General features: G+C 47.9%; 3 protein-coding genes across 3 annotated transcripts in view; 1 reads left to right on the forward strand and 2 right to left on the reverse strand.

The window, feature by feature from the left end:
• The window catches only part of ITPR3 (inositol 1,4,5-trisphosphate receptor type 3), a 43522-nt gene extending 37172 nt beyond the window's left edge, over nucleotides 1-6350 (forward strand). The window contains exons 49-58 of the mRNA XM_049833305.1: nucleotides 57-182; nucleotides 707-879; nucleotides 993-1157; nucleotides 1645-1837; nucleotides 2341-2436; nucleotides 2880-3004; nucleotides 3280-3445; nucleotides 4158-4318; nucleotides 4837-4998; nucleotides 5340-6350. Coding sequence (XP_049689262.1) covers nucleotides 57-182; nucleotides 707-879; nucleotides 993-1157; nucleotides 1645-1837; nucleotides 2341-2436; nucleotides 2880-3004; nucleotides 3280-3445; nucleotides 4158-4318; nucleotides 4837-4998; nucleotides 5340-5408 — 1436 coding nt within the window. The 3' untranslated portion in view covers nucleotides 5409-6350. The remainder of the gene's footprint in view (nucleotides 1-56; nucleotides 183-706; nucleotides 880-992; nucleotides 1158-1644; nucleotides 1838-2340; nucleotides 2437-2879; nucleotides 3005-3279; nucleotides 3446-4157; nucleotides 4319-4836; nucleotides 4999-5339) is intronic.
• Nucleotides 6351-7309: 959 nt separating this feature from the next.
• Nucleotides 7310-11154, reverse strand: LOC126052520 (ubiquinol-cytochrome-c reductase complex assembly factor 2). Its single transcript, XM_049833311.1, has 4 exons — nucleotides 10948-11154; nucleotides 8640-8714; nucleotides 8210-8279; nucleotides 7310-7488 (listed from the first exon to the last, which is right to left on the reverse strand). The coding sequence occupies exons 1-4, from the start codon at nucleotides 11083-11085 to the stop codon at nucleotides 7394-7396; spliced, it is 378 nt and encodes a 125-aa protein (XP_049689268.1). The 5' UTR covers nucleotides 11086-11154; the 3' UTR covers nucleotides 7310-7393.
• Nucleotides 11155-12444: 1290 nt separating this feature from the next.
• Nucleotides 12445-22690, reverse strand: IP6K3 (inositol hexakisphosphate kinase 3). Its single transcript, XM_049833310.1, has 5 exons — nucleotides 22479-22690; nucleotides 17293-17515; nucleotides 16080-16252; nucleotides 15266-15441; nucleotides 12445-14005 (listed from the first exon to the last, which is right to left on the reverse strand). The coding sequence occupies exons 1-5, from the start codon at nucleotides 22675-22677 to the stop codon at nucleotides 13535-13537; spliced, it is 1242 nt and encodes a 413-aa protein (XP_049689267.1). The 5' UTR covers nucleotides 22678-22690; the 3' UTR covers nucleotides 12445-13534.
• Between the last annotated feature and the right edge of the window lie 1144 nt (nucleotides 22691-23834).

The following is a 23834-nucleotide window of genomic DNA, read 5'->3' on the forward strand; positions in this document are numbered from 1 at the left end:
TCCCCGGTTGGCACAAGGTTGGCTGAGATTTGTGTGTCTGCCTCCTCTCCCTCCAGGCATGCCGCTGATGTACTGGTTCTCCCGCAGAATGACACTCTGGGGAAGCATTTCCTTCAACCTGGCTGTCTTCATCAACATAATCATTGCTTTCTTCTACCCCTATGTTGAAGCCACTTCCATGGGTAAGTGCCCCAGCATCTGCTGCTCCACGAGGTGGAAGAAAAAGGGGACCTTCATGTGCAGGAAAACTGGTCGCCTTACCTGTACTCCCCCCACCCTCGGTCACCTTGTGACTTCTAAATCCCCAAGTCCTTTCTGCTGATCGAAGGAAGGGATTGAGTCAAGATTTCCGTTGCCAGCCCTCCCGCTCCTTCCTTGTTAGGGAGAAGTCTCTTCTCCCTGGGCTGCGCTTTCCGTGTTCGTAAAATGGGGGAAGCAATGACAGAATACGTACCCAGCTGTCAGGCAAAGCCTCCACCATTTACAGTGGTTTTGAGATCTTGGCTAAAAGGTGTTAGAAAAATGTATCAGTAAGAACCATCTTAGTCAATACTAGTCTTTGCAGTCAAGCATAATTTCTCTCTTTCTCCCCTCTGATAATCAGCACATTAGTTTTTCTGGACAGTCAGGACAGCAGCACAGTGTCCGACTGCCAGCATGCGTTTAATCTCATGCCATTTAATTGCTGTGGGTCTTCTCTTCCCAGGAGTGCTGGATTCCCCACTGATCTCGCTGCTCTTCTGGATTCTGATCTGCTTCTCCATCATGGCCCTGTTCACTAAGCGCTACGGTGTCAGACCGCTCCTTGTGGCACTGATCTTGCGATCGATTTATTACTTGGGGATTGGACTCACTCTGAACATACTGGGAGCTCTCAATGTAAGTTCTCCATATGCTGGAAAAATAGTGTAGCAGCCCATGACACGGGAGGCTGTTCTGCATTCGTAAAGTGCAGCAAACCCCACTCCCTCCCATTTCTGGTTGTTCCCCAGTTGACCAACAAGATTGTGTTTGTGGTGAGCTTCGTGGGCAATCGTGGGACCTTTATCCGAGGCTACAAGGCCATGATCATGGATGTGGAATTTCTTTACCATGTTGGCTACATCCTGACGAGCGTCCTGGGACTCTTTGTGCACGAACTCTTCTACAGCATCCTGGTACTATAAATGCAAAAGTTTGGGGCACAGAGATAGCCTGTCTGCCCTGTTAGAAGCTAGAAGGTTCCTGTGACACCTTCCAGGGGCTGATTGATAACAGCAGCGAGAACAATTCACTGTGCTCTAATCTTTGTGTAGGCTGATCTTTCTGCCTTCTGACAGTATCTGTTACTGTCTCTCTCCTGGTCTTCTGCTATCTCTCTCTTTCTAATCTCTACCGTGTACTTTATCTGGGTCAGCTGGGAGACAACGTGAGCTGGTGAGGGCAGAGGCAGGGTGCATGTGTCCTATTCTTGGCTCTCCTGCATAAGTCACTTCATTCTTCTCTGCTTCCCTACAGTAAGCTGGGAAACTTAAATGCTTTATGTGAAAGTTAGTCAAGGTCTGCTGAATGATCCAAGATCTCAGGATAAAAGGGGACGTAGGTAGGCCAGGCATTATCAAGAAAAACACCCCGCCGCATTTCTTTGCTCCTGGGTCCTTTCAGCTGTTTGACTTGATCTACCGTGAGGAGACCTTGTTTAATGTCATCAAAAGCGTGACACGGAATGGGCGCTCCATCCTGCTGACAGCCCTCCTGGCTCTCATCCTCGTCTACCTCTTCTCCATCGTGGGCTTCCTCTTCCTGAAGGATGACTTCATCCTGGAGGTGGACCGGCTGCCAGACAGCAAAGCCAAAGGTTGTTCAGCCCTTGCCCTCGTTGGCTGCGGTGCTTGGGCTGGAGAGGGGCCAGGCGGAACGTGGGTCCCCTTCTGCAGCTGGACCGTTGCATGAGACCCTGCTCCCTCCCCGCTGCAAAAGCATGCACGTGTCTCCGTGTGTGTGCATGCATCATAGGTTGTATACCCTTGGCGCAAACTCCTGGTAGCACTGGTTTTGGGGTTAGCAAAGACAGCTGCCTGTGCCAACTTAGGGACCTTGTGCTGCAGAGAGCAGGGTTTTGGGGCTAGGAGTGATTGCAGAGAAGGGGCTGGACAGCTACAAATGAAGTTTTAGCACTGTAGAGGTCTTACTGAAACTTGAGCAAAAGAAAAGGCTAGGAGAAGAATGCAAAGCAAGTTTTTTTTCAAGAAGGTTGACAGCTACAAAAAGAGGCAGTTGAAAAGCACCTATGACAGCAGTGAAGAGCTTTACTAAGGCAAGCTGATGCTCTGACAAGGCTGCGGTCTCCTTTACTTGTAGATGACCCCCTGGGGATGCAAAGGAACATGGAGACCTTCATGGAGTCATGCAGCGGTGACAAAATTAGCTGCTCTGCTGTGCCCACTGCCTTGGAAGGTAAGTGTGCTCATTAGAAAGGTTGACTCTGTTAGTGGCAGAGTAGGTTGGCTGCCTGGTTTGTCAGCGAGCTCAGAAAAATCCTAGCTTTTCAAAGATGGAGAGAAACCACCCACTTTCTGGCACGTATTAGGCAAGAGGCCTGCAAATTTTGCACTGACCCTGGCATAAAAAATGAAGTAGATTCAATTTAGTCATAAAGAAAGTGGGAGCTTCAGGAGCACTCAGCCAAACACCTCCATGGCAAGAAGCAAGCTGGAGGAGCGGCTGGGAAGTTGCTGGCTGGGAGATCCACAACAAGCACCTGCTCCCAGGAGATTTGCCACTGCATCACTGCAGCAAGAATCATCCCTGCAGCTCTGGCTTCTCTGTAATGGTCTGGTACTTAAGCCCTGTCTATGCTCTGTGTTTTTTTGCTTTTATTTCCCCCTCTGGTACTCTAGAAACAGATGCTGACCAGTGGGAACGTGCCTGTGACACGCTGCTCATGTGCATTGTCACTGTCCTGAACCATGGCCTGAGGAACGGCGGGGGCGTGGGTGACATTCTGCGGAAGCCATCGAAGGATGTGAGTTTGGGCAGTACGTGGGGACCCCTTTCTTCTGCTAAGTCCTGCTGTGTTTACTGCTGTGCAGCTGCCCTCCCTCCCTGGGAACTGTGACACCTCCAGCTCTATGCCCCACACTGCCCTCCAGTGCTTTCCTCCTCTCTTCCCCTAATCACGCCCTTTATTCCTTCTCACCTGGTACCCTCAGCCCGTGGCCCGTTTAATGAGGCAGCAAGGTTGGCAGGGCTAGAGGAGAGGTGTGCGAGACGCACATTTATCCCCTTCATCCATTACAGGAGTCCTTGTTCCCTGCTCGGGTTGTCTACGACCTCCTCTTCTTTTTTATTGTCATTATTATCGTCCTTAACCTCATCTTTGGGGTCATCATCGACACTTTTGCTGATCTGAGGAGCGAGAAGCAAAAGAAGGAAGAGATACTGAAGACCACCTGTTTCATATGTGGTGAGTTCTGGGACCTCAGTGTACAGGAATTGCCTCAAAGCTCTTCCTCTCTCCTGAGGTTGAGGGAAGAAGTTTCAGCTGGTTTCTGGTTTTCATTTGGTTCACAGCAAAAGTTAAAATCTGTTCACTGATGGGTCACTGCAGCGTGAGGAGGCTTAAATAAGGATACAAACTGAGAGGGGAAATTATCTGTCTTGTTCCTCGCCTTCTGTTAATGAGGTGTTAAACTAAAACACCACATTGTGGGGTTCTTGTCCCTGTGCATCTATCACTCCTGAGGCCATCACTTAGCGGAAAAAAAGCACCAGTTATTAAGGAAACAAAATACAGAAAACGTTCTGGAATGCTTTCAGTCATCAGAAGGCATCCAAAAAAAAAAAGAAGGGGAAAACCCACTAAGTCTAACTGCTGTTTTCTTAAAAGATCCACTGGGCGCATTTTATGCTTTTAGATATATAGGCAGGAAGCATAGCTAGTAGTACTTTAAATAGAAGCCGTCTGAATACACAACTGTGTTATTTCCACCGTTTTGGATGCTTGTTGTGTGCTAAATGCCAACTAATTATTAAAAGCACTTCTTGAAAGTCACACCTGGGAGAGGATGCAATTATCTGTACTTCCTTTCACATTCATTTGCTTGCTCACTTCTTACCTTCTCCTCCCCTCCCCATCTCCTCCCTCCACCTTCTCTGTTCTTGACTGCCTTTCCCAGGACTTGAAAGGGACAAGTTTGACAACAAGACAGTGTCCTTTGAGGAACATATTAAATATGAGCACAACATGTGGAACTACTTGTATTTCATCGTGCTGGTGCGAGTGAAGAACAAGACAGACTACACGGGGCCAGAGAGTTACGTGGCACAGATGATAAAGGTACGTGTCTTCTCAGGGTAGCTCTTTCACTACTGCAACCTGCCTACCCCGGGGAAATATTTGAGAACAATGGGCTTGCCAAAGAAAAACAGTTTTGAGAAGGAGCTTTTGGAAAATATTTAATAATGTTGTTGTGCCTTAGTTTGTTCTTAGCTGGTTATTTCCACTTTGCAATCTCAGCCAACAACACATTGTCTATTTGATGTTTTGTACTGTGTATTTAAGGATTGAACCAAGGGCAGAACCAAGCAGTAGAGAGTGTGACTTCAAGGTGATTCCAAGGCAAGAAGGGAGGGAGGGGTAATTTAGAAAAGAGAAACTTCTGAACTCAAGTCTAGAGGGCTGTAAGAAAAAAACTAGAACCATTCGTGGAAAACTCGCAAAGATACAGACAAGACAAGCCTTTGAGAGTTTCTTTAATCCCTAAGCATAGGCAGGCTTCCTGTGAAATCCTACCAGGTCTGTTCCCTCCTCTTCACCCCCTCTTCAATTCCCATTCTCCATGGTCACCTTTCCAGAACAAGAACCTTGACTGGTTCCCCCGGATGCGAGCCATGTCGCTGGTCAGCAATGAAGGGGAAGGGGAACAGAATGAGATCCGAAACCTTCAAGACAAACTCAATACCACGATGAAGCTGGTGTCCCATCTCACCTCCCAGCTGAATGAGCTGAAGGAACAGGTACTAAACACTTTTTAAAATAGGAACACTTGAGGAACACCTGACTGTAGAAACCCGCTGTCCTTGCCAAAATAGACACCGATTGCAAGGAACAGGAGGCAGAACCAGCTCAAGCCAGTACAACTTCAGATACAAAGCAAAGGGCTCCTGCAGCTCTTTTTTTGGGGGGGGGTTGGGGACACTTGGAACATGTGCTTTCTGATACAGCTAGAGTCCAACTCGCAGGGTTTTCTGGCAGACCCTTAAAGCAGCCTAGTCAGTCACACACTTGAAGCGCATGTTAGTGAATAGAAAGGCGGCCTGATTTCCTACCTCACTTTGTGTCCTTGTTTGAACTCTAGATGACAGAGCAACGGAAGCGCAGACAAAGGATGGGGTTTGTGGACGTCCAGAATACCATGAACCACTAAGACACAGAAGAAGCATCGGCTTCGCCCACTGAGGGACTACACATATGTATCAGCTAACGAGGCTGCTTATTTCTGGGTTCCATGCATGGATGTCACTGTCAGAGAAAGACGGACCATGCGGAAGGGCTTCACAGCCACCATTTTCCTTAGAGTGCTTGTAAGAAATTCAGGAACCAGGGACTGGCCAGGATTCCTCACAATACCTGGACCCACACTGTACTCTAATGCCCTTGTAGGAAGATAAATTATACAGGACTTTTATTCCTCATTGCAATAACTCTTTATTTTGCAAATGTGGAGGGTTGTATCTTTATCTCCATGCGCTACATTCTGATGGCCTCCCCCTCAGGTGTAGTGTAACTAGCTATAGGGCTGCAATATTTAACTTATTCCAAGAGTGGCACTAGTACATGTGGATCTTTGCAAACCAGCCATCGTATTTGCTGTGCCTGCTCCATGCTGATCCCTCTCCATTTAAAGAGTTCTGTTCATCACTGTGGTGCAGTAAAGAGGAGCTAAACTCAAGGAGACGGATTTGTTAATTTAACTCACCAGATGAGGATGAGTATCCAAGCTTGTACTAGTGTGAACTAGTCTTTTGCCTTCTGTGGACCAAGAATATCTGGGCAGGAGTAGTAGGAAACTGCAGGTTTACAGGAGTTCACTGTGAAGGGGTGTCCTGTGTTTTAGTTTCATCTCTGGTGTAATGTTTTACTTTTTTTTTTTTTGTTATTGTTGTTACTTAAGAACTGAAGTGTAAATTGCCTTAACTAAATTAAATACAAAATCATGTTATAATAAAAACTTAAATGGTAATGAAAGCTCCCTTCCTGTGCATTCTGGTATGTAATGGGGCCATTATAAATAAAAATACAGAACAACCCAAGGACCTGAAGCCAAATCAGGGCTGTATTACCCAAGGTACTCCACAACCCAATACTCTCAGCTCCAGCTGTTACATGTTAAAATGTAGTACGATGCTCCAGTCAGAAAATGAAGAAGAATGCTACCATGAAGAACTACCTTGAACACCAGCCTTGTTTTCTGAAGCTTTGGATTAGAGCCTGCTGCAAAGTTTCAAATTCTTTCACTACTTGCCAGGAAAACACTGTACAAATACATAAAAAGGAACAGCTGTTGGTGCTGCCCAGAGCCAAGCAGAGTCCTGGCATAGCTGTGTTCTAGACACTCATCCTTCCCAAGCCAAGCAGTGCTGCAGCCACCCCAACTGCAGTCCTGTGCCTGTGCCTCCCAAGAATAGACACTGATGCAACCATTAAAGCTTTAAAAAGGAATAAAAATAGGCCATAGCAATGGACTAATTACACTTGAAATTTGTTTATGGCCCTATATACCAACCTGTCATTAAAACCTATCTTTATCCCTCAAATATGTAGTAACCCATACAGAACCTTCTCTTCCCACTGAGGGAAACCAGCAACACACTACTGCACCATTTGATCGAATTCTCAAACTCTTACACTGCTCCACTGTCACCATGGTAAACAGTCACCCCCAGTCCTCTCCTGTGTCTTCTCAAAAGGAAAATAAATGTGACAACTAAAGTTATCCCTCCCTCGATTTCACTGTTACCAGTGCTAACACAGAGAAACACAAGCATAGCTACATTTTCACGTCATCACTACTGTTATCTTCAGAAGCAATTTTAAATCCAACTTGGTTGCACCTACTTGCTCTGCATCTCCTGGTTGTTCCATTTCTTGTAATAGAAAGGATCAGGTCTAACATCACAAAAGTTCCTTCCTCTGCACTACATTGCTCCAGTATGGTTTCAGCACAGATGTGTTAAGCTATCATCTCCTAGATTTTCAGGAAAAAAACCAGAGGGGGCACTAAATATGAAGGGTGTAAGGTGTGGGTCTGAAGAAAAATGCTGTTGCTAAGAGGAATAAATGGTTTTATTCATCATGGCAACATACAGTGCTTTAGGAATATATACAGCGGAGAATCTGGGAGTTAGCCTATCACTTCGAGTCCTCCTCAGGTTTCTTGGCATAAAACTTCTCTCGCAGTTTTTTCCATGTCCCTTTTTTCATGTCTTCCATCTGTTTCAGAACGTCTGCAAAAGGAGCGGAGAGAGAGATGGGGAAAGAGGAGGAAAAGTAGAAGAGCAAAGGAATGAAAGCCCTTTTATAAGAGCTTTGCTTTACATATATTTGCCTTTTTTGACTTTTCATCTTAATGAATTTCTATTTCAGGGCCTGAGGCAAGTTTGTTTTCCCTTCCAATCAATTGTGCGGGGAGTCCCTTACCACTAACAACTAATATTCACTTTCCATGCACTGCAATCAAAGTTAGGAACTGGAGCAGAACAAAACTGCACTAGCCTCCTACACTGCACTTCATAAAGGATCTGGCTGAGAGTATTTCTGCATCGTGGTGCCCTGTTTTCTCTCAAAGTCTAATACAAAAGAAGAAATACTGAAGTGAATTTGAACATGGTGAAACAGAAGCTGAGATACATTTCAGAATGACATAGCAAATGTGCATTTCTTCCACATAGCTCCTGCTATCTGATCTCAAAGAGCCCTTGCAAACCCTTTGCTGTTCGTGCCCAGTGCAAAATACAATCAACTTTTTGCCCTGATAGATTACTGAAGAACTCCTCAATTATTCTTGAACTTACTCCTCATTAAACATCCAATATACTTGCACAGCAGTCCCGTTCTGTCCTTTAGTCACAGGTGTTTAGTAGAAGTGATGCAGTGAACACCACAAAGACTAGAATGTACTTTATCTCCTGCACTGACTTATTCTTAAATCAAGCACAGTAAGAGTACCTGTTGCTAGTATCATCTTGCAATCTTCTACTGTAACTCCAGTGAAGCTTGTGTCTTTCAGGCGTGGATACTTCACAAGCGAGCAAGTAGGTGAGAGAAGGAGAGAGGAAAAAAAGATGTTACTTGTAGTGCATTAAAAAAGGTAAAAACATCACCATATGGTAGAGTCTGAGCTCATTTTCAGTCAAGCTCTAAGAATTCTCTTCATCCATACCAAGAACTATCATCTACATTGTTCACATGTGTCACAGAGGCCAAGATGACTGCAGCTTTCCTGGAGTGACCAAAGGCACCAGGTAGTGCTGCATCCACCTGACCACTCACTCGTCTGTTCAACATTCCCAGAAACCCTGCTGGGATGAGGCAGCAAACTGCAGTAGGTGGTGACTCACCCCCTAAAAGAGGGATGATGGCCAATGCCAAAGCTCACCTTGTTTTTGTAGTAGTTGGTGTGGATTCTGACTAAGCTCTCATACATTTGGTCACAGGTCTCAGGGTCAGCAATCTGGAAAGAGATAAAAGTATCAGACAAGTCCTATTTTAAACCTGATAGCAAAAACCACCTTGTTTCAAGGCTTGCGAGAAGGACAGTCAAGGAGCAGCTTAGGTGACTTCTCAGTGCAATGCAGGATGCTGGTGACCCCTGCTATGCTGCCTCAGAATGCAGACCATATTCTTTTCCCTCCACTTCTCACCAGCTTGGCCTACAAGACTGAGGCATGTGATCTCCAGAACAGACCTTAAACTCTGCTCTAAAAGATCTGACAGATCAACTGTGAATACACAGTTAATGAGAATACTGCTGGACATTTTTCTTTGCACTTTTATTGGCCAGTGCTACGAAATCTGTGAGACTTCTTGCTCACAGGCCAGTTTTGCCACCTGTTTCCTTCTAAAGCATCAAATAAGATAACATACAAGGATGGCAGTTAGAAAATCCCAGTGCAGGCTAAAAATAGTTTATAATTGATTAGGGAAAAGCAGCATGAAAGACACTGAACAGCTTGTGAAGGGTAAGTGGATTTCTATTTTGGTCTAGTAAGTTGGAAAGACCTTGCTAATACCTAAACCTCTGCTAGGTGCCTTGGACAGGTGCATCTGCCTTGCAGAGCCACCTATTTAGCAGCATGGATGGCACATCATCTTGGTTTTCTATTTTACAATGGGGGCCAACTCAACCAGAACGCTGCATTGCTGCTCGATGACATCAAACATAAAAGATTAAAATGGATACACGAATAAGAATAGTATCAACAGAAACATGTCAGGGTAAAATGACACAGCTCATCTGTCCTTGGGACACTTGGCACAGGTTCAGTCCAACGCGGGTAATGCCTCCTCTGTGCAAACTAGGAAAACTAAGGAAAGGCTCTCCTTATTCAGTAGGTAATGGCTGCTGCAGGAGAGAGGATATAGGGACAGACAGACCGTCCAAAGTAAGCACCAACACACTGCAGGAGATCTTCAGCTTAATGTATCTTGCAGTCACATTTCAAATGACCCCCTTAATGTTTTAAATGTTTTAGTAATGACAGCAGAAATAGCTATTAAATGGTAGCAGAAACAGTATTCCTCCCCACCCCCCACCCCCCGTAAAATCAGCATATCTTATTCCATGTGAATAAAACAGACATTAGACTCATAAAGTATTCTTTATGGTTCTAGTTCTTTTCTCAGACATTCCTCCTGCTGTCTGCCAGTACATTTCCCTTTGCTGTATTAAGCCTTTATACATACAAATTGACATCAGCGCTGCAGGCATCAATTTAGATTTTCAAGATGAGTGGCAGCTTTGGGATGTTGTAGCCAATTGGTGCAGCATATTCAGCTGTCTCGAGCATATGAAAAAGCAATAAGCACTTTCCGAAATGTCTGCTGCAGACTGTTCTGGTGACCAATATAGAATTAGGTGCTTATAATGGCCCCTTGAAGTAGAAAATGTATATCAGGAACACTGTTTTTATGCTAAGAAAGGGCACATTTACATTCCACAGCACCACCTCCAAGCCTGTAAAGGTCTGCAGCCCAAGTCAAACGTTAGCTTCTCTAATTTATAGCAGCACCAAAGCCTAAACTCCAACACAATTACGACTGTAGGCAGAATACAGTTTTACAACTGCTGCATTCTAACAGCGCCAGGCAATGTTGCATTTCACTGTGTATTCCACAGTGCATCACACTATCATCCTATCATTACGGTGAGAAAAACACACTTAACTAACTCGATTCCAGCACGGCGCTGACAAATTCACAATGCTTTGTATCTCACTGCCCTAACCACGGGAATGGGGTTCTCCGAAGCACGTAGTGCAAACCGTGCAAGAACTGGCTATAAACCACAGCTCGTTCTACGTGAGGAACAAGCCACGTGGCTGACTGGGGCTTGTCTTTCAAAGACGAGCAGACGGTTCAGACACCGGCCTGTCCTGGGCCCGGAGGGAGGCTCGGCGGGGTCCCGAGCGGACCCGAGGGCAGCTCGTTTCACAGCGGAGCCCCGCAGGCAGAACCTTCTCCTCAACCGCAACCGAGCGAGCTCGGAGGCGAGGGGCGCTACGGGAGGAACCCCGTATCAGCACCGAACCCCTGAGGTTTGTGCCCAGAAACCGTTAAACCGTATCCCACCCCCCACAGCCGGAGGTCGGGAGGGAAGAGGCGCCTGCGCGGCCCAGGCCCCGCCTCGCCGCCCCCACCCCGAACAGGCCGCCGCTGCCGCCAGGGAGCCCCCTCCCCGCCCTCACCTGCGTGTTCTCCCCCTCACGGAAGGCCTGCGCCACCCGCTGCCTCAGGAAGACGCCCAGGTCCCGCTGCCGCTTCGTCTCCTCCACCGGCCACTCCTCACAGAGCTTCAGGAACCGCCGGTACCTCGTAGCCGCCATCGCTACCGGCAGAGCCGGCCATGAAGGGGAATCACGTGACCTACGGCAAGCGAGAAGGGGGGGGGGTGTCAGGCGGCGTTGCGCATGCGCGGGGCCGTCTCCGGCGGGCGGGAGCCGCGGGTGCCGCTCAGCGCTGTCCCCCGGGGTCAGCACCCAAAAGAAGGGCTGGGGGCGTCCCAAAAGGCTGCCCCATCCACCTCCTCGCCCGCTCCCGAGGGTAGTCTCGGTGAGGGCTGGGAGAACTGCCAGGCCGGGCCCTCACCAGGCCCAGGCCGCTAAAAGGGCGGCGGTCGAGGCCTAGGGAGCAAGGCCGCTCTTACTGAGCGCTCCGAGGGCCATCCCCCTGTGGGCTCACAGCCTGCCCTCTTGTTTGTGAGGGGCAGCTGATGAGTTAGCCTGGCTTTGCCGCGTTTATTTGCTAGATTGCTGCCAAGCGTCCCGTTTTGCGCCGCTGGCAAAGGGATCTCGCTCCTGCGGTGTGGCAGATACCCGGGCCAGGCAGCCAGTGGTGTGTAACAGCTACCTTGATGGTTGGTGTCTGGCTGTTTTAAAACCTAGAAAGTCTGCTTATTTTTCCCCTTCTCTACGAGGAGCGCGTAAGGTTGTACGCTGACTCAGAGCTCCTCCTCTTGGCAGGCAAATGGTTAAATGATTGATAATCACATGCTTATCTATAAGGGGTGAAAAGGGAGGGAGCGAGGTGTTTTCTGTCACTATTCAAGCAACAGGTTGCCATTTTCTTTCCAGGAGCAACAGCATGCAGCCAAAGGGGGTGTTTGGCTCTGCTGAGGAGGGGGTCTGGCTGCTGGTGTCATGCTTTGAGCCTTCTTCATCCTTCCCCACTTTCAGACCTGGCATCCCAGTGCACGCATCCAGCAAGAGGCTCAGCAGTGATGCAGGTGCTGAGGTGGGTCTGTATAAACCTCATCAGCAGAGCAGGTAACAGCCACAATTAGCACTGATCACAGGACCATGGTGCAGTCGTGTGAGCCAGGACAAGTGATGACTCAATCCTTTCACTATTGAAGCGGAGTGTTTGTGGCTTTTTTTATAGTCATCTGAGTTTGTGGGCAAGAAATAATGCAACCCTGTGAACAATATCCAGTGAATAATGAGGTCTTCCCAGATGGACTTTAGGCCAAGTAAAATAATGCAGCTGGGCCAGATGACTTAAATTTTCCGGCTATAAATTGTAGCAATTCACCAGCTGTATGCAATAAAATACAAGTGAAGGAGTCTCCCTTGAGATCTGGTGTTTAAACCTGTGGAAATAACGACTCTCTTCAAAACATACAGCCCTAAACAAAAGATAATGTAACTTAAGGATGCTGCAGAAGTGAAAAAGAGATAGACAACAGGTGAGAGTTACTTAGACAATTTTATTTATATCCCCACTCCCCAGTAATGGGGTTCTGTAGCTCTATTCCTTGTGTAAGGACTTCTCTTTCAGGTTTCCCACACCATGCAGGAAGGAATTATGTTTGTTCCGTAATAATAAAATCTGTCCACAAAAGCTGTAAACATTATTTTGAGTCTTTTGTTATTTCTCCTTCAAACACACACACAATATTTGTATCAAAGAATTTCTAGGTGACCTTTAATGTTTAGTCCCTGACTCAACCTCAGACTTTTTTTTTTCCTTTTTTTTTTCTTTTTTTTAAGCAAAAATACCTCGACGTGAACGTTTTTTGTGACTGGTATCTAACAGAATCATCGCTGTCCCATACTTCCAGCCCCTACGGAGCCCCTTGCTTAGAAGGTTTCTGAAACATGCCCTGTTATAATCCCACAGGGATATTAAACCTTTGCGAGGTCCAGTTCTTGGTCTGAGGTCCCCCTGCTTTTATACCTTAAGCAGCACAGAACCTCTGGAGCATCTCGTACCCTGTGTTTCAACACCCGCGCTGTACGGAGACTGTCCTGCAGCACTGGGCGTGCGGAGTGTGAATGTCAGGGTGTGCATTTTTCTCTCCCGCTTGTGTCTTTTTGTTCAGCTCGTAGCGTTGAGCATGAGTTGAAAGTAACACTGCAATCTGTTGAGACCTGCCAGCTCATTTTAATAGTCTCACTCAAATGCACAATATCTCCTTTGCCTGCTTGGTTTCGTGAGCGTAGAGGTGAGCAGGTCCTATTTTATCATTAAGACTCCTTCAAGTAATGCTTTCTTTTGGCTCACAAATAAATCAAGGACAGCAGTAAAACAAGAAAGGAAAATAAATCTTCTGATTGATTGCAGACAGAACAGATTCTTTCAGCTCTTTGCTTTTTACGCTCGAGTTCAGTAATGGCACATAGCGTTTTTTGCACTTTCCTAGCAAGCTGTCCATGCTCTCATTCCAAACCGTGCACGTGACATCCAGCAGCTGCGAGGGTCCCATACAGCTGACCCAATGCGGTACTTTTCAGGGCTATCGGTCACTAGTAAATCCAGGCTATTTCACAGAATTTGTCATTTTCCTTCTGAGATACTCTGAAGGATTTTGATGAGATTCTCCAGGCCAAAAATATAGCCGTGGTCTGGCCCGTCATAAGTGGTGTGATTGCTTTTGGAGCCTTTAAAAGTGGTGTGGGCAAAGTCTATCATCCGGACATCAACTCTGGAGGGATTAGGGCCGTGTGACATGGTGCAGTTTGTTTTTTGGAAGTGAAGGTGATTATCCAAGGGTGCTGTGTTCTCCTTGTGCTCCTGTCCATCATAAATGATGAGAAGTGAGCTGGAGTAGAACCTGTAAGAGCTTTGCTTCCTAATGACAGAAAGCAGAGCTTTTAGCCGCAGGATGATGGGCTCCAGGAGATCTGTTCGGAGGTGGTTACCGTTGCACAGGAACTGGTGCAAGGTTTGCCTGAATCCCTCAGGTGAGAGTTTCCTTCCATAATACTTATCTTTGCAGAGAAAATGGCCAGTGTCCGCTTGGTAAACCTTGAGGAAAGAGAGCAACAATCCAGATTCAGTTGTTCAGTTTTCCCAAAGTTCTAGATTTCGCCCTAATCTAAAAAAGTTCAGAGCCAAGCTGACGAATGGGATACAGCTCCTCTGCAGTCTAGCAATATCTGGGAATGCTGGCAATGTTCTGCAGGCTTCTCGCCGAATCCCACCTCCTGTCTTTTCTGGAGATTTAAACTATTCAATTTAAACCACTAGTGCAGATTCTTGTTGTACTGCTATAAATTACCCCTTTGTGAAACCCAAATAGCTGTAAGTCATATCCGCGTCACTAGTGATTTACAGCATTTTCCCTCTGGCTATGGTAGGAGTGTGCAGTAGTACAGGAATACCCCAGCTTTGTGCCTCCTCGCAATACGTAATGCATGGGTAGCAATAATCTTGTTTTCTTAAACACAGAGAGACAAGATGTAGACAGAAATTTGTATGTGAGGCTCTGGTAACACTGAGTAAGAAATGAGGGAGTGAATTCAGAATTAGCTCACATGCCAGTTGTAATTTAAAGGATAATCTGCTCAACAGAAGGATGTCGGAGACCAGAAAGGGACACAGGGTTTGGCACCGAGTGTTTATGCTGCTATATATGTGCTTTATAATCATCATTCTCATAATTATCCTGCAGGCACAGCAGAACAACATTTTGAAACCTGCTTGAGAAGTGTGAGTGAAACAAATGCATGGTTTCAGTTTCTAGAAGGAAGGGCAGCGATTTTGAGCAAAAGGAACCATAATATTTAGCACAAAATAAACCCCTCGCTCTTGCGGCGACACGATGAGATAGCTCTGTGAAGGCGTGAGCGAGGCAACGGGATGCTTTTTTGTTTTTCTTTCTTGTGCAGCAGCCAAGACCTGAGCATGAGAGGGGCATCTGTGTTCATGTACAGGCAGATTCTCAGCTGGGGTAAACTGGTTCCAACTGCTCATACTGGTGGCAGTGGTGTGGAGTGACGCTTATGCAGCCACCACTTGTGAAAGCAGCCAAATCTCCAGAAGTCAAAGAGGGGTACGGGGAGAGGGTTACCCTATCTGTGCCATTTTCTACACTCTTCCCTAAGCATCCTCTCCTGTTTGAGGACAGGACATACAGCAGGGGCGCCAGTTCTTCCAGCCTATATTTGGTGGGAGGTAAGAATAAAACTGCTTCAATTTACACCAACGAAGAATCCTTTTAGATTTCCTGCTTGGTTTCAAGCCGTGTGTTGGGCAAACACCAAAAGGACCGAGGCTTCATCTTACCTGCATCCCACAGATGCGAACGCCCAGAGACGCAGAGGTGCTTTGTTCACACTTCTTGATGTGCCGGGCTTTCTTCTCTTCCGAGGCATCATCGCCATGCTGCCGGGTTCCCATCTTTAAGTCCAGGATGCAGGGGTAGTTGTATTTTGATACCACATTTTCGAGCAATAGAAACTCTGAACATGAGTTAAGGGAAACCCAATACTTTTAAATTCTAATTGAAAGAGGTCTTAAATCAGAGCAACTGCTGACGCTCTCTGTAATAGCTCACAACTGTAATGAGACTTTCTGAGCCAATTTTACCAACATGTCATTGCTATAGGCCCCTTGCTGCCAATTTCAGTTAATTTACTGTAGTACAGTCCTACCAATTAAAGCACCAACAGCTCTGTTCTCTAGTGACATGATAGCCCTGGGCTGTCAATCCGACACCTTGCCTCAGTGCTGTACTCACTCCAGTGGGTGTGGGGGAAGTTGTTTAACTGTATTACTCACATGACTGGTGGGTAATGAAGTGTAATAGGAAAATAAAAGGCGAGGCAGCTGCTAATTCCTATATAGTTGTGTTTTTAAATGTATGCCAAGGGGATCCTTGACTTATGCTGAATACCCTTTATGGGAAGTGGGGTTTTTTTTCTTTTTCTTATTTTTCTTTTTATTAACAGTGTGAGAAGATAACAGAGAAACTATATTCTGTATTTTCCCAGAGCCTGGGCAGGGAAGGGATGCATACCCCTGCAATAAAACATACACTGATTACAAGCTGTTGCTTGTGGCCAAGACTATGCTGGAGGGGAGAGAGGAAAAAGGATACGATGAAGTTTGTTCTCATTATGCTTGGAGGACATGCGGTTCAGGTGCTGCCTGTGACAGTGCAGTCCCCAGGGGTTGTAGCTCTTTCTTTCTGGCTGGTTGCCATTCGCATCTTCCAAAAGTGAATCTGTGCGATACTGAAGGTCTGTCCTCAATAGCATCTTCCCCGGGCAGCTAGACAAAACACACAAAAGTACACGTTTGGTTTATAAGCTCCAGAAGAGAGTATTCTCTCCTCTCCTCTTTTGTAGAGCATCAAACTTGATAAGGTAAATTTTCAGGGACTCTCAAAGGAAACATATTCATCATGTCCAACCTGCAGAGATCCTTTGTTACTCCGTAAAACTAATTTTCAGAAGGCCAGCTATTGCTGGGTGCCAATATTTTCTTTCATTATAATTTCAAAGCGTGCTTGACTCCTACGAAAAGCGCTGTTCATAGCACCAATGACCAGGAATCTCTATTTATCTACCTAACGGGCACAACACAGGCAAATTGTCCAACAATAGGAACGATTCTCAATTTAGAGGGACTGGCTTTGAGAAGGGGAGGGAAGGAGCGATGAGATTTGTTCTCCTTGGAGGGTCATTCTTTGGTCTCGCTCATCTAAAAACCGTAACTCCCATCACGCCGAGGGCAGCAGTTTCACGGTAGCAATATTGCACCCTTCAGTCATAGCTGACCTGGGTCTTTTCTGAACCAGTTGAGATGAAAGATGTCTTGAGGAAAGCCTCTGCAAGCCCTAAGGTCGCGGTGTGCTTGCAAGCACCGCAATGCCTTTCAGAGACGGCTCTCCCCTGGGACGGGGACAGGATCGAACCACCTCGAGGCTGCTACTTCTGGCTGGTTACCAGCAGAAGGGCATTACGTGCTGTGTGCTTGATGGCTGTTCTCATGGGACCTCTCCTCCTTTTGGAGCATGCTGCGCTCCGAGGAAACAGGTTTAAAGCAGTTTGAGGCACATATTTGAGGAACAGCATCTCAGCGGTAGCCAAAGCTGCCCCGCTCCATCCATAAGCCGGGGAAGAGATGAACCATGAAGCCACCAGGCTGGGCTTTGCTTTTCTTCACCTTGGCTAGGCATTGCTTTTGGCTTTTTTGCCTTAAACCAGGAGTCGTGCAACCAAAACCATCCCAGTTAGACCGTACCCAAAGCGGCAGGTGAGGACCAGGAGGAGATTGCAGGGAGCTTCCCACCCAGGACAGACCCTCACCTGTCTTTGAAGGTCTTGGTGACCTGCGTGTGATTCCACTTGACGAGTGCGTGCTCACTGCCGGTGCCGGTGCTGGCAGCCCATTTGCATTTGTGCCATATCGTCACCGAGGAGTCGCCGATGGCGTTATCCAGCCGGCCGCAGCTCTCCGTCTGCAGGCTGGGGCTGGCGATCAGGGTCAGGTTGCCGAGGCTGTCCTTTTTGAGGTGCACGGAAACGATGCCTGGACAAAAAGGGGGAAAACCAAATGAGAATAAGAATCACCTGGGGGTTACCATACAGGCTTGGCCACCATCTGCACCAACCTGAGGTGGTCCAGCCTTCCTGAAAGGGCTGGTGCTTAGCAGGACAGCTGCCTCCTCGTACTTCGGTGGCCTCTCACACTGATCCCGCTCTGATTTGAGGCCCAATAGCTGCCAATAAATAGTCTGAGACCCTGGAAAACAGCCTCAGGCTTTTCTAATGTTCTGTCCTCTCAAAGCTTGGCTTGAAACCTGCCTCCTCTGAATATCATGTTCCTTCATCCTCCATCCCTCCACTCTCCGCTATACCCCAAGTGACCCAGCAAAGACCCCCGCGTTGGACCGGGAGCTCCTGGCTTATTTATGACAAAGGATTTAGGTATTACTTTTTAAGACAGGGCGAGGTTGGAAATTATTTTCATTGGCAGGAAGCAAAGGGAGGGTTGGGGACAAGGAATTTTCCAAAGACAACCAGCATGCCAACTGCTTCCTTTAATTGGAAAGCCCCCATGAGCGAGGGCAGAGGCATGGGCATGGGCTGGCAGCGCTGCCCGCATACGTGATGCCCATACATTGTCATGGTCGTGTCCTTCCCCAAGCACCGAAGCCCAGCACCCAAACAGCCCACGGGGGGACCAGACCCTCACATGTCCGGTGTTCACACACAGGGGCAACGTGACCGTGACCTGAGATTATTCCTTTCCACCCTAAGTGCTTAAAACATCGTTGTGTATTTATTTTAGCATTGTAATTTTCCTTGACTCTAACAGGAATCGCAGGGCTCGAATGCCATTCAGCCCATCACATGTTTAACCCAGCCTGAGCCCATCCCTGCCATGGGGACGGCTGCCTCCGCAGTCTCAAATGACAGCACAGGAATGGCCGTGACTGGCATAGCAGACGGCTCTGACCTTTCTGGGAAAGGCTGATAACCACAGTCCCACTCCTGCAGCCCTCTGTCAGGCCTGTCTGAGCCTCTCATGGCAGCAGAAGCAATTTTAGAGCATCGCCCTTTGGGGCTCCGAGGGGATGCCAGCCACATGAGTCGTACCCTGCTGCTTTCAAGCCTTAGCTGCAGTAAGGCAGATCCAAAAGAGGACGGGCAAGACTGTTGGACCAGCAAAACTCGTCACTGGAAAGAGCCCCCGTTAGCAATACGTGGAGCTGGATTTTATCCAACTTCCCCAGGGCATCCTCACTTGGTCTGTCGGGCACTGCGGGGAGATGCATTTCAGCAGCTTTACAAACAAGGGAGCTCTGTTCTCCCAAGTAAATTTGCCGAAGCAAATAAATATGCAAACTCTCTTTTCTCCATTTAAAGTGAGATTATAGTAAGTAAACACAGACACAAGGATTTGCCCTCTCTGTCTGCGCAGAGTCCTGCCTGCTTGAGTTTTGCTGACTGACGGAGGTTTTCACCGCCTGAATTGCAGGAACCTTGTGTGTCTGCAGTCACCGGCCACCTCCGTTAGACTCGGGGTGCCCGTTCCTCCCCAGGTCCTGCAGCCCAAAACCCTGCAGCTCCAGCTGTAGTCAGATGCACTTCCCTCCTGCCCTCTGTACAGCCCCTCTGCTCAGGTACCACAACCATTTCTGTTCACTTTTGCTGTAAAATCAGCATTAACCCGAACAGTGTGCCATGACAGGCTCAGTTAAATCAGCTAATTTTGCACTGAAATGGGGGAGGAATATACACAGGCTGCTCTGCCAAGGCAGCTGGGGTGCTGGAAAACTTAATTAGGGGGTAAGTAATATTTTTAGCTATCTATCTCAGTCCTTTGCTCATGGTGATGGTGAGCAGAGGGAGCTCTGTCTTCCTCAGGCTCCATCATTACCCACCTGATCTTTCACTGAGTCCCATTTGTAAAAAACCCATATACAGATACCTGAGAGCAAGCAAAATTCCTACCAGCTCAGATGCCCGCTTTGAATTTTCAAGGGAAGTAGGCAGGAAAAAAATCCAGTGTATCTTTTGCCTAAATCAAAGCCTTTTTATTTTTAAAAAGTCACTGTGAGGCGAACGGAGCCCTCGATTCCAAATCTAGCACTATGCCTCAGTTATGGCGCTATAGCAGCCCGTAACCTTAAAAACTGTCCCAGTTACATATCTGCAAGTCAATGGAGCTGTGCTGATTTACATAGTGCTGACAATCTGGCCCTAAAAATGTTATATATAGCATGAAACTAAGAGTTCTTAAGTATCTTACATTAATATGAAAATTAATGGGGAGATTTTCAAAGGCAAGAATGAGCAGTTAAATTGCAAGGGAATGTGGTCCTCTCACTCCTTCCTGTTGAAAACTCTGTCTTCAAAAACCTACGTCTCAGCCTGAAAAATACATTTGTTTCTTGGTGTGCTTCCATATGAGTTTTGCATATGTCCTGCAAGTGACCTATGTATGCAGAACAAATCTATAACACATGGCTACTGACCTTCTCTTTTATCGCAACAAGGAAACATCTATCTGGTAGCAAAGGTGTATTTAGGTACTTGTCTTTGCTGGCCTTTTAGCGTCACCAAAGCCACAATGCCTCTCCTGTCCAGCACCAGCGAGACAGCCAGGGGGTATTTATGGGTGCCGTCACCATGCTAGTGGCATCCCAGTGATCCTCAGGAGCATTTTGCTATGTCGCTCTACCCTCGTGGATTTATTTTTAAATTTACAAGTGCATTTATTTACTGCTGCGGGCAATAGGAATCTGAGCAGAACTGGGCTTGAAAACAAGTCCGGCATCCCCTTGCAAGCTCAGCTCGGGGCAGGCAGAGGTTTGCAAGGGGCTGGTGGGGAAAAGCTGGTCCCAAGGTCACCAACCTGCCTGAAATGGTTAAGCGAGCGGTAGACATTTTTTAAGCAGCCGACTCGGTGTTAGATTGAATGATGACATTTGATCAACGTTGCACATAATGTCATCATTACATAATGGTCCCCGAGCCGCCCCCCGGCAGCCTAAGAATAGAGATGAGGAACACAGACACGTGTGAACGGGTGATGAAGACCTCAGGATTATTCCCCCTGATGCTCATCCCCCCCATCACCCTCGTGGGAAAATGTTCCACCTCTAATTTGCCTGGCATTCAGGGCTGGGACAGCTATAATCAGAGTAAAAAATGTGTGTGTGCCCAATGCCAAATTGGAAAAGAATTGCTATTTAATTACCCCTCATCGCAAAACTCACTGGGACTTGTAACAGAAGAGAAAAAGAAGACAAAAAGGTATTAATAACCGGGCCACCCCTGAACTGATAAGCTGGGCCTGCTTAACATCTTTATTAGAGAGACAGAGCAGGGCCCAGCTCTCCAGCACTGAACCCTGGCCCCGGCTAAAGAAAATTGCTTAGAGGAAGACTTGTTTTCATTCTTAAGCATCTTCTTAATATTGTCCCATAAATCTGCAAAGGCCCCTGACTTTCTGCGAAAGGGAAGATTGGATTGGAAGCACATCGAAATCGTGGCTGACACTCTGAGCTCTTTTCTGTAACGCTGAAGGACCAAAAGATATTTTAAGTTTTTACACGACAGCTGAGCTTCTCGCCTCTCACAAAAATCCAGGGTCAGGAGCTTTATGAGCAGCACAAGTCTGGCAGTAAAAGCAGAAATAGTGAGGGAATAAGAAAGGGAGAGAGGGAGGATGTCTTAAAAAAATACTAGGACTCCCCCCCCCCCAGACACCAAGTGCTGCTTTTCAGTAGCTAAGCTGAGAAATTCAGCTGGGAAAGTGGTTCAGGGCAAGGAGAGTCATGGACAGGGGAGGTGTTTGAAGGGGGGGACCGGGCAGTGTTGGGGGGCACCAAGCAGAGGGGCAGGCAGGACGCTCTTCCCTGTCCTGGGAAGGTTTCTCTTGTGGCAGGACAGCTCCCTGGATTTGATTTTTAAGAAGTTAAGTGGTCTGTACCTCTGGTTTCCCCGGGACCAGTGCTCACAGGAACACTGGGGGGAGCAGGGCTTGGCTAAGGTGGACCACCCAACAAAAGTGATGCTTGGGCTGGTTTTTGCCCTGGGTTGTTTTTTCAGGCTCAATATTTCCTGGTGGCCCCAAGGATCTCTCCCCCAGCTCATGCTAGTGCCAGCCCTGACCCTTTCCTTGCCCTCACCGACTTCTCGGCTTCTGACACAGACATTCACCTCCTTTAAAACCAAGGCCTGGAGCAATGGGGCCACGCACATGGGGCAAAGGCACCCGTAGCTCTGCTCCTGGTACAGAAAACCTTTCTTACCAGGGGATGCTAATTCAAAGCTCTGCTGAACAGAGCACATAATGTGTCAGATCTTGGGAACCCTCTTTTGAACAAGATTCTCCTAGTCCCTGCTTTCCTGCACCTATTCAGTGTAGCCATTTGCATGCCATCAGACCAGCTTATCCGGGGCCACGATCTGCAAAATCCTCAAAGCAAACACTGTTGGGAAACCTCATCCTATTCCTGCCCCCTTTTCTGTGTTTTTTCTGTGTTTACTCTCTCTGACCCACTCCTGCGCTGCCCAGGCTCTTGGCTGCCTGGGAGAATATCGTGTTCATGTACTCAGCCTCCATCTTCTCATGCCTGTCCCCCTCAAGAACAGACAAATTTCAGCCCTATTTGACATAACGGGACTCCCCAGTGTTACCAAAGCCGACCATGGCAGCAAGGGGATGGGCAGAGAGGAGGATCTCCTGGCGCCATCAGCCAGCTCTCAACCCTTATTAGACATCATAGAGTCCCCCCAGTCACAGAGAGCCAGGAAACCCTCCCAGTCTCACAGATCTGCTCCTGCGCACACTCTCACCTGGGAAGCATCCTTGCTCAGCAAAACCTGCCCTAGTGATGGGGCTCCACAACTCAGACCCAGCCTGACCGAGCCAGCCGGTACCTCCCACGCTGCCACTAGTCCCCTTATCCCAAATCTCAGGACTAATCCTCGCGACAACACTTCCAGCCCTTAGCTCCTTCCCCAGCATCATCCCTTACCTTTGTACTGGGGCGTGAACTGCCTCATGGCCAAGGGCAGCGACTGGTAGAAGCTCAGCTCCTGCGAAACCAAGGGCTTGCAGACCGTGTGCTCGTCGTACTTCATCATGCTCATATGGCCGCCCACCTGATGGACAAAGGGCTCCAGGAGGACGGCGGTCCTGCTCTCGCTGGGGTTCAGGGGGCTCTGTCCCACCATGGTGCTGGGGGAAAGGCGGAGGGGGGGCTCGCTCCTCTTTAGTAGCAGCGAAGGGGGATCAGAAGAGGAGTTTGGGACATAGTGTGCCGGGCCAGTTAACACCCACTCCGGGTTTTCAGCGATGGTATCTGCAAAACAGAGGGTATCAGGGAGTGTGAGAAAGGGGGACGAGCCACCGCAAAGCCACCATCCGTGCTGGCATCCAGGCAGGGCTGGGAGCACAGCCTGGGCTCACGCTGCCCGCCGCAGCCGGGGCCGGGCATGGAGGGAGCAGCCGGGTGGGATGAGATCTTTAAGTGCCCCAGGGGCTGGCACTGTCCAGAAAAGACCCAATTTAGACCTGTTGGGTGCAAAAGAAACAGAGGGGAATGATCGAGAAGAGCTATCGAGTTAATGCGGTGGCCTTGTCAAAGCAGCTGGATCAGGGCATTCCTTGGACCGGTAATGCCAGGTTATTAATACGCTGTATTAATGACACCCCTTGCTGTGAAAGAGCCCCAGTTTGCCTTACAAGACAGCGTTAATGATGGTCTTAGTCCTTCCCAAGCTAGGACATTCCTTGCAAAGGAGGTTTATTAGTAAAGCCTCTGCAAGCTCACGTCCCTGGGCGGTCCCTCGCCTCTTAACGCTGCTGATGGGGTTAGCAGCATTTTCTGCACCTTCTAAAGAAACCTCAGTTTGTGACATTCCCTGTCATTTAACACCAGAGCATTAGCAGGAGCGTTTCCTCCACCGTGCTAACACATGGCATGAGGACATGTCAAACCAGCACCGAGATGGTTCGCGCCCAAGCGCTGGCTCCCCTGAGCTCTCCAGCCCTGCTCTCTGCTACAGCCCGAAGGAGCATCCAGCAAGAGATCCGTTCCTGATTCTAGCCCCTGAGAGAAATTCCTCCTTGATTTTGACAGCAACAACCCCTGGCTTTAAAACAGTAAGGCAGGAAAAGCATGGACACGGACCACATCTGTGCCACACTGCCTCAGCAGCAGCACCCTGGCTTCTCTTGAAAGCACCCAGCAACACCCAGTCCTTCACTTTATTCTTTGCAAGAAGCCCAAGGATGGCTCTTGCTCTGATGGACTTCGGGCAGGGGAATCCCATAGCCACTGAGGAAGACAAAAAGGCAGCTGAGCTAATATTTACACTGGAGAAGCAGT

Source organism: Accipiter gentilis, chromosome 29 (genome assembly GCF_929443795.1).
Source record: "Accipiter gentilis chromosome 29, bAccGen1.1, whole genome shotgun sequence".
Classification (NCBI taxonomy): Eukaryota; Metazoa; Chordata; class Aves; order Accipitriformes; family Accipitridae; genus Astur; species Astur gentilis.